The sequence below is a fragment of the Nicotiana tabacum genome, chromosome 7 (genome assembly GCF_000715075.1).
Source record: "Nicotiana tabacum cultivar K326 chromosome 7, ASM71507v2, whole genome shotgun sequence".
Classification (NCBI taxonomy): Eukaryota; Viridiplantae; Streptophyta; class Magnoliopsida; order Solanales; family Solanaceae; genus Nicotiana; species Nicotiana tabacum.
Window position 1 is genome coordinate 135,228,746 of NC_134086.1, and position 10,481 is coordinate 135,239,226.

The 10,481-nt window shown below is 36.7% G+C and overlaps 1 protein-coding gene across 1 annotated transcript; it reads right to left on the bottom strand.

Moving 5' to 3' along the window:
• Positions 1-957: 957 nt before the first annotated feature.
• LOC107809641 (kinesin-like protein KIN-1) lies at positions 958-7,320 on the bottom strand. Its single transcript, XM_016634299.2, has 15 exons — positions 7,065-7,320; positions 6,815-6,917; positions 6,664-6,707; positions 6,221-6,250; positions 6,025-6,147; positions 5,869-5,894; positions 5,667-5,748; positions 5,247-5,288; positions 5,135-5,168; positions 4,958-5,033; positions 4,672-4,891; positions 4,498-4,589; positions 2,125-2,239; positions 1,869-2,048; positions 958-1,134 (listed from the first exon to the last, which is right to left on the bottom strand). Exons 1-15 carry the CDS (start codon positions 7,176-7,178, stop codon positions 1,036-1,038), a joined length of 1,380 nt encoding a protein of 459 aa, XP_016489785.2. The 5' UTR covers positions 7,179-7,320; the 3' UTR covers positions 958-1,035.
• Positions 7,321-10,481: the final 3,161 nt, after the last annotated feature.

Consider the following 10,481-nt stretch of genomic DNA (forward strand, 5'->3'; position numbering starts at 1 on the left):
CTCCGCATGTGATCTATACTAATTTAATCTGAGCTTAGTTTGAATGATTGCCATGCATACAATATATTTCTCTAACCATAAGTGGTATTCTATACTTCTTTATCAAGTTAGTTTACATTTATATTTTACACAATCAACGAAAGTCCTGGCAAGAATAAGGGCATTTTTTACAAAATATTGCTTGAGAACAAATTTGAGTACTGTGAAAATTATAAATCTCATAAGGCTAAGGCAAATGGGACCAAAAGGCTTCAATTCCTTTCTACAAGCAAAATTGGAACTTGCTTCTACGAATAGCAAACCTTTAAGGCTTCTGTTACATGTCCATAAAAAGAAAGTGCACCAATCTAAGGTGGTGTTTGTTTCAAAAATTTGACGAGTTTTTTTGCAAAAGTTATTTTTTAACCAAAAGCCAAAAATAAAATAAAGCATTTCAGATTTTCGGTTTCTATAAAAGCGGAAAACTACTAGCGCCACCTCAATTCAGCAAAATAATATCAAAAACACGTCTTTCTTGGCTGGGGAAATCAGTCCAACTAAACCGAAGATTGAATAGCTCTTTGCTATCACCCAAATTTCTGACTCCCTTTAATTCATAATTCATTTTAGGAAGAAATACTCTATATTTACCTTCAGAATTTATTTTGACGAGACTATTTTGAACTCAACATAAAGTAGATTACCATTTACCACGTACGCAAATAGGTCACTTTTTAGTCTTTACAAAGTGGGCAAATTGTAAAAAGATTAGGGCCAACGAGGTAAAGAGTGTTTTATGCCTAAATCAGTTAATCTTATTGAAACGAAATTCACCTTGTAACTGCGGATGAGTTGTAGCTGTTTTACCACTTTGCATGGTTCAATGCCTGATGGAAGATGATAATATGATTGGTGAGTAAGCCAACAAAAAGACAAACGACCTACTACCTTTTATGATGGATTAACAAAAGCATCAGATGCCAAACAACCTAATATCGATTATTCGATATTCATGTCTTAAACGCCGTCTTTAAAAATGAAGGTCCATTATTACATTCAGAGAATCAAGCAGAGCGGCCTTCTATCGAGTTGATGTAGATAAGACTCTTCAGAAGCTTTCAAGCTGGCCTTAAGAGCGGCATTCTCCCTCTTTAACTGCAAAATGATTTATACGGCACGCACAATCAAAATGAAGCTCTATATATAGTCATTAGGAAAAGTCGCCTCGTAAAAGAATTATGCGATTGAGTGGGAAAAGCTTTTGAATGGTAGAGTTCTAATCATAAATTTCTAAAATACTTCCCTACATATTTTTCTTGCTGGTTCTACTATACAATAGTTTTGTCCAATTGATAATGTTCTCTAAAACAGTATGTGACCCATAAACTATTACTTATTTAACATCAATCTTCTGCTCGTACTTGAAGGGAAAAAAAATAGGGAAGGTAAAAAATGTGGAGGAGTTTACTACTTCTACGGAAATCATACATCGTTCTCTAATGTTCTCAATTTCAGCCTTCTTTAGGTATAGTTGGTTCATTCTTTTCAAAAATCCCGCAGAATCTTGTACCAAAAAATGTCTTAAGTCAAAAAATATATGCAGAACCCCTTCCTAACCTACTCATTGAAGCCTTTGCCGAGTACGAAATCTTTCTGGAAAAATCCTTCCAAAGTACTTCCAGCAAACACACTAGCATTTATAACAAGCCGACGCAGAAGAGCTTTTAATGCCAAAAAGAACTTCTGGCAAAGCTCAGTTGCCCCTAATATATTTTTTGATTTTTTTCTTATTTGTTAAATAACAGAACAAATAAAAGGAAATCAGTGAAATCCAACTGAATAGATCCCTATTTATTTCACAGTGAATTTCCAAATTATGCATCTTTTACCTTCTCCGCAACTGTACTCAGCTCTTCCACGATTTTATATAATGATGAGATTGTCCTTGACGTAATATCTTCATACGCAACTTCTATCTCCTCAACTGAATTGGGATCAAAGAGAATCCCCTCCAGTACAAATAATTCCTCAAGCAATTTAACATCTTCGGCAGTTATTCTCTCTCTCATCTATGTTAATAAGATGATTAGCTTATAGTAGAGTAACCAAGGATAGCTTAAATTACATGAATCAAGAAATTCAGACCTTTTCCAATATCCTCTCCCTGGACTCATCTACATTGGTTGAGACGATTGCTTCCTTGTTATTGTCTAGATCTTCCTTGCAACTAACATGTACTGTTGCCTTTATATGCTTTGCTCTGCTTGATAGGACAGAAAGTAGAACTCAGAGCCATACTGGTATGTAACACAGCGAAATAGCAGGTACTTTACAAGTACCAGCGAGCAGCAAAGAGCATAACTTTTAGATAAAACTAGATCATGCCACAAATGAGATAGCCCAGAGAGAGAGAGAGAGAGAGAGCAGATTTGGGGTTTTTGGTGAAAGATGATACATATTTTCAGTTTTGAATAATCACTTTCATATGAATATTTCTGATTATTTCTAGCTTTTGTGAAAGTACACCTTACACAAGTAAAGAAGCTCTGCATTCTACAAAGAGAACCATATGTAGAATTTATTATTGTAATTTTTAGTGGAATCTTTGTTCAAACATCATTAATAATTAACAGATCCATGCTGCACTACCTAGACTCATTGACCATTCACAGTGCCATATCCAGTTAATGCCAAATAAAATGTCCTAGATGCAGAAATATTGCTAGCTAGACATGATTGGCTGATACAAAGTAAACTAACAACAACAACAAGGACCCAGTAAAATTCCACTAGTGGGGTCTGAGGAGGATAGTGTGTACGCAGACCTTACTCCTACCCCGAGGGAGTAGAGAGGCTGTTTCTAAAAGATCCTCGGCTCAAGAAGATGAAACGAGATAATATCAGTACCACCAACAGAAACCATAGGAATAATAACAGTATCATAAAGACCAAAAAATAGATGAAAAGCAAAAGCGATAGCCAATAAATAGACCCGGCAATATGAAAAACAAAAGAGTAGTGAGAATACAATATTAACCACTAGCAGTCTAAGACAAAAATCCTATCAGACTAGCTTCACATAGGTACGACGTAGAAATAGACTCAACTACCTCCTAACCTACAACTCTAATACTCGACCTCCACGACTTTCTATCAAGGGCTACCGAAGCAAGCCTCTCAAGTGCTGACCTTTCTTCCCACCTTTGATCGAAGCGAGCCTCTCAAGTGCTGACCTTTCTTCCCCCTTTGGTGAGCTGACCTTCTTGTGTCACGAGTGATGTCAAGCCTCCTTCTTGTCTTCTATTCCGGGAAGCGGTATAATAGGTCCCCTAAGGGAAGCCCTTTGGCAGCTGTCTGAGCCTTCCCTTGATTGTGCCTTTAGGCTTCTCTTTCTTAAGGGCCTTTAAAGACCGACCATTATCAGACTCTTCTTATGCTTTCTTTTCACCGGGCTTGGACCATATCTCCCGAACAATCTCAGTACATATGGCGCAAGACGATTCCACATATCGAGGTCGGAATGGGATCGGGTGTTTTCACGTCTTACTGTAGTGCCCGCTTTGTCATGTTATTTGTTGTAGGGTTCATCTTTTTGTTCACCATAGGAGGACTCACTGGAGTAGTTCTGGCTAATTCTGGGCTAGACATTGATCTAAATATGTCCTCGAAAATTTGAAGTCACGCCATGTCCTGCCTGATTACCGCTCCCTAATACTTTTTAGGCCACCCTCTACCTTTTCTCGTGCCTTCCAAAGCCAGCCGCTCACACTTTCTTACCCAAGCATCTGAGCTTCTCCTCTGTACGTGCCCAAACTATCTGAGCTTCGCTTCTCGCATCTTGTCATCAATGGGAGCTACGCTCACCTTCTCCCGAATATCAGCATTCATAATCTTATCCATCCTAGTGTGCCCGCACATCCACCTTAACATCCTCACTTCTGCTACGTTCATCTTCTAGATATGTGAGTTCTTAATTGGCTAACACTCAGACCTATACATCATAGCCGGTCTAACCACCACTCTATAAAACTTACCTTTGAGTATCAGTGGCACTCTCTTGTCACACAAGACTCCAGATGCTAACCTCCACTTCATCCATCCCACCCCAATGCGGTGTGTGACATCCTCGTTGATCTCCCCTACCCCCCTGGATAACTGACCCAAGGTACTTGAAACTGCCTCTACTTGGGATACAAAGTAAACTAACATGAGGACAAATTGATGAAAGAAAAATAAGAGCAAAATCAATATTCTTGAATGTAAATTGGAGGGACACGAAAACAAGATTAAAACTACAATGGCAGCATGCGTCTTTAGCTTACGAGATCACAATAAAGGAAATAAACAAAGTTACTCTAGTGAAAGTAATACTAAAATGAAATCCCTAAATTCCATTCAAGTGTAGAGCTAATAGAGGTCTTTACATAATTTCCCCTATCTCCTTTTGTGCGTTATGTCCCTCATTATTCCCTTCTTGATGCTATGATAACAAGTTCAAAGAAAACTAATTCTGCATACCTAGCACCGAATCGCAGGGTGAAGAGGCTCTCTGAAGCATTGTAAGGGCTCGGAGAGCAACAGCAAAGTAATGCAGTCTGAGAGTATCCCCCCTGCGAAACACAATGTAGATGATCACCATGTAGGCTGGAACTTGGAAGTATGTGAAAATGGAGCTTAGGAAGAGAAACCAACAAGAGAATCTTGTAGGATCCGAGTGAGCTTAGAATCACGATAAGGAATATGAGTTGGCTTTCCTGGAGCACTGCTAGTCATAGCATTTATCACTTTCCCAAGTGCTGTGAGGGACTGATTGATGGTCTTTGCTTCTTCAAGAATTTTACCTTCAGCTCCGGTCTTATCAACTTTTTCAGACCCAGCCAAGTCAACGAGTATCAGCTTTCCAAATTTGGTCCTGCTTGGAAATTCAAATATTTAGGATAGATCTTTCAAGTATATCAAACCTACTGAGGGATAATACCTTTTATCCTTTGTCAGCTCCTGGTGGACAGTAAAAATGTAAAGGCAATGGCTTCTGCTGCTTGACATATTCATTTCTGGACTAGTTAAGAAAATTTAACGGAGAATAAACAGAATAGAGACCTAAAAGGAAGAAATGTTCTTAACAACAAGATGCACAAAAAGAGGCCAAGGATACGTGTTTCTCCAACTGCTCTATTAGCTATCCCACTCTGCAACATCAACAGCCATTTCAGAACCAAAATATATAGAACACCACAAATGGAAATTTATTGTCCCTTTTTCCTTACTGATAAGCTTTGTAATGCTTCTGCAGTGTTGGATATAGCTACCTGGAAAACAATTTAAGATTCTGGAGGCTTTAGAAACTTCCACTGAAAACATAAAAGAAAGTTAGAAAGAGATATACAGCACTTGAGCTGTGAATCGAGGGCATATTGAGTTTTTCCATAAACTATGTTGTTTCTGAAAGTCAGAAAGTTCAGCACTTAGGCAAAGCAGGCGTCCAACATCAAGCCAGCCAGCTGTTTGGTGGTAGTTAATGAAGTATTTAAATTATGCAAGTGGAAAAGCACAGGACCAGCGAAGCAATCCAAGGAAAATCCAAACTGACAATACCAGGTTATAGTTGAGCATATTACATGCTTGAAAACAAAGATAGTATAACAATTTGAGGAAATTGTGAGACAATGAAAGGGCACAAATCTTACTTCTGTTGCTCCACTTAGAATTATTCCATGTACTTTACTCTCCTTTATCTGTATATTGTCCTTCGATAAATCGAGGAGATCCCTGAGAGAAAATGACAACTTAAAGTCATGCTTAGTTACAAGTAAAGAGAGATTGAGTTAAAGCGACAGATGTGGATCAAGAAAATCTCCTCAGGTACAGGTGTTGATACGTGATACAAACCTTACTTTCTCCATGTAGATCTCTACCTGTGAGAGTCAGAAATCTGCTTAAAATCGCTTTCATTCCTTGATGACTAAGAGCTTAAAGTAGCATTGCACTCCCCACATAAAAGATCGAAATCAATAACAATAACATCAAGAATTAATAGATTGTCACCATTGATAATTTGATTGTGTATTTGATTGGTTTCTCTGAAGTCATTATGGCCTCAAAAAGTCCATCCACTACCCTCTGCAATAGTCCTTTGTTCTTGCTTTCACAATCTACAATGCTTGGTCCCTAAACCAACAGAGTTGATAATGCTAATACTCTCACAAAACGCAGAATCATGAATGTTGTAAAATCATTTTACCTCCATGCTATATGTCTTTCCTGCTCCGGTCTGAGAAAGAAACAAAAGAACAAAGAACAAAGAATTGTCAAAAATGAAAATACGGAAAAGAAAAGAAGAATTTTCTCCTCCTATAAATCACTAACAATTATTTCGAAAATATACATGACTTCTATACTTTTTATTTTGTATTTTCATAATATTGGCAAGAGATGAGTTTAAATGGAGTAACATGGTCCGTAGAAGATTCAAATAGCCGACTCCTACTTGTTTGAGACTGAGGCATAGTTATGTCAATCACTAACAAATTAACAATTATGCACTAGGATTTGAGTGTTCTCTCTGTTCTCATCTTTCTACAGTTGGTCCATTAACAAATCAGATGCACTATTTGTACTGAAAATCTCCAATTCACATATAAAACCGCAGCATGCTAACATAAAAGGCTGTAATCAAACATGTACCTGTCCATAAGTGATAATCGTACCATTTATTGCATCTACAGCACCTAGTTTCAAATTCATCCAAACAACGAATATTGTAAGTGAAAAGAGTAATTGAATTTAAAACTAGTTCATTTTTTAAATAACGACACTCACAAAATTCAATTCGTACCTTGGACTATAGGCAGAGCTAGAAATTCGTATATATCAGCTTGTTCAGATCCTTGATAGAAAACTCTGTCGAACGTAAAATCAAATTCCTGTTCCTTTTCATCCTATAATGATTGAACAAAATCAACTAAATCACAAAAACCACATTCTAAATTGCTAATGTAAAAATTAAGTACTATAATTCCAACTTTTTGCGATACATACACAAGTTCAAAATTGATGTAAGATTATAGAGTTTTGAGCTAGAAAACCTTAATTATGAAGGACTCAGAGGTAATGCCTTGAACAGAGACAGCATCGCCAAACTCAGAGAGTTCCTTCGAATTCAGAGGTCTGAATAGCGCGCAAACTTTCATATTCGACATTGTTGAGCTGATCAACGATCAATTTGCAAAACTCAATCTAAGTATACATTTCTTTGATGAACAAGCTATGAAGGTTTTCCCGCCAAAAAAAGGTTGGGATGCCACTGAGCTGATGGAAGTGATTTGTGAACAGAACGAGAATGGGGCGTTTTCGGAAGTGCTGACTTAAGTCTTTGATTTTCCTTTTTTGTTTTATTTTTAAACTTTTTATAGCCGATTGGTTACTCTATTTACCAAATTACCCATTACTGCTTATCAAGAAATTCACTTGTAATTTATCTGAAAAGTAACATGATTCTGTAAATATTTTTTATACTCTCAACCCGCAAAACTTGAATTCTTTGTAAATTTATTTAATATTTAAACCAAATTAATCCATTCATCTCAAAGGTGAATATTGTTATATCCGCTAATATATAACAAGTTTATTATCAAATTTGACGAAAACTATGATTAAATATTATCTAGGTAAATGACACATTGAGAGATCTAGAGGGCGTGTGGAAATAAGAAATGTAAAATTCCAAAAAAAAAATGAAAAAAAAAATTAAGTGAAAAATAATATTTGAAAATTAGAGTTTGTGTTTGGATATGAATATAATTTTGGGCTATTTTTTAATTTATGTAATTGATTTGAAATGAAAATTTTAAAAAATAATTTTGGAGTTTTTCAAATTTTTGAAAAATTTCGAAATTCATCTACAAGTGAAAATTATAAAATTTATTGTCAAATACTGAGTACGGAAAAAAGTAAAAAAATAAAAATAAAAAATCGTAAAACAGTGAAAAAAGAATTACGGCCAAACGGGCCCCTAATTCTTCCTTATTCCTTAATGAGTGTCCTATAAGTCATGCAGGCTCTATTAATTATTAATGACTTTGGTTTTCCTTTATTCCAGGATATTTAACAACTCATATTTTTAACTCTTCAATCAAAGGCGTATCGAGTAAAACTAGAATTTTTAACATGGCATGGAGAAAATATAAAAGCTCTTTGTCATAATCTATTTTTAAAATTCACGTTTGATGGAATTTATTTTCGTTCAACCTGTTACCCATACGTACATTTATGTGCATACTAAATTTTTTAGTGTGAATGTCATTTTGTCCAGGTGCATTTCTTGAAGTTAGAGAAACATTCATCTCATCAATTTTCTCATGTTTTCAGCGTGTATGTGCGTATAATTCCATTCTAGTTACGGCAAAATTTTTATTTCGTGTGAGACACGAATATAATAAAACTTCTCTTCTGTTTTTCAATCATACCAGGAGTCCCTTAATACAGGGGCGGTACTTTCCCAGTTTTCCTCCAAGACAGAGGCAGATCCAGGATTTTGAAATTATAGGTGTACCACTGTGGTGCTTGTAAATACTACAACAATAACAACCACAACCACAACAATAACATACCCAGTAAAACCCCACTAACTGCGGTGCTTGTAAATAGTGTCAAAATAATTGATCAATAATGTTAATTGATGTGAGAATATTTAGTATTTTTTGACTTATTATAAAAAAAATGTTCTCATCTGCCTAGTGGTAGTTCTCATCTTGTATGTGCTTAAAGAAATTGGGAGTTTGATGTTATGTGTGAAGGTTGGGGTTTTGGTTCAACACGAGCGTAGTGTCACGTCCTTAGTTGATAACTAAGTACACATGCGGCACTTGACAACTCGCTTACGATCTTGTACAACTTGCTCACGTTCTTGCTATGCCAAGTTAGCCTTACTACACTCAAGATCGCTAAGAGAATGGAAGAAAAGAACACAAGAGAATTGTTAAAGGAAGCTTTGTATTAGAGAGAACTTGAATTGTTTGTTTGATGAATTACAAATGAGTGACCCCCTTTATATACTAGTCTCCTAGGGGTTGGTGTGTTAATATTAATTGTTACACAAGTTCTTAGTATTTACTAGATAAGGGCTTCCTCTAGAACTCTCTCCAAACCTAGAAGATTCCAAGGACTTTCCTAGCAAATCTATAGAAATCTAGGATCTTCCTAAGGAAATGTCCATACTTCTCTAGAATCTTCTCACAAATGCTAACCTTCTTCCTATGTAATCTTCCACATAGCATTAACATATGCCAAATAGAACCTATGTGGCATGATGACATGGCGTGTCATCACACTCTCCCCCACCCAATATTGAGACGACCGCGGCGCAATGCTGCTACATAAACTCTCGGATCTTATCTTTGAATTGCTACAAGTCTTTATATCGTTCCCACGTGGCCTCCTCCGGTGATTGCCCTTTCCAATGGACGAGGAACATAGCGGTGGCCTTTTGCCCTTGTTCTAGCCTGACTTGGTAATCTATGATAGCCTCAATCTCCCGATCATGCGAGGCGGTGATAGTCATTGGCGCTCGACTTGATTGGCCCCTACTCGGATCATCCTTACCTTCATAATATGGCTTAAGCATGCTGGCATGGAAGACAGGGTAGATTTTAAGATACGATGGCATGTCAAGCTTGTATGAGATCTTGCCTACCTTGGCGATGATCTTATATGGCCCCCCGTACTTGCGAATCAGATTCGGATGCATGCCACGTAGTGCCTTGAACTGTCTTGGGTTAAAATTCACCATGACCATGTCCCCAACTCTATAGTTTGTGGGACGCCGCTTTCGGTCCGCAAACTTCTTCATCTTCTAGCTGCTTTATCCAAGTAGGACTTAGCAGTGTCGAGCTCCTCCTCCATCCTTTGGCCATATGATAAGCCCCCAAACTCTTTCCCTCGAACGCGGCTGGTAATGAATGTAGAGTTTGTGGTTGTTGGCCTGTGGCTAGCTCAAATGGTGTCCACCCCGTGAACTCACTCCGCTGCAAGTTATAAGACAATTGGGCGATGTCTAGGAGCCTTGCCCAATCTTTCTGATGCGCGCTTACATAATGCCTGTGAGCACGTGATTTTTGTTTACGCAACAATTACTCCAAAAAAGGAAAAAAATATATAAAAAAATAAATTGTGTTTGTGTATAATTTTGTGAATTTGCGTGGCATTTTGATAGTTATTTGTAGTTTTTATCTGTGATTGTTTAGTTTTACCAATTAAAAAATACAAAAATATATGTCGCGTGTAAAATTAGGATTTCGTTCTACTGTTAGGAATTAATCAAACCATAGTTTGGTTTTAAAAGGAAAAATCACAAAAAATATGCATTTTTTTGTTTGTCATTGTGTGATTTTATTTTAATTAAATGTTTAAAGTGTGTGATAATTGTTGTTAAGTGTTAATTAATATTTGTGTAGTTTTATTTTTATTTTTACATTTTAATTAGGAATTGTGTTTAGATTAGAAAT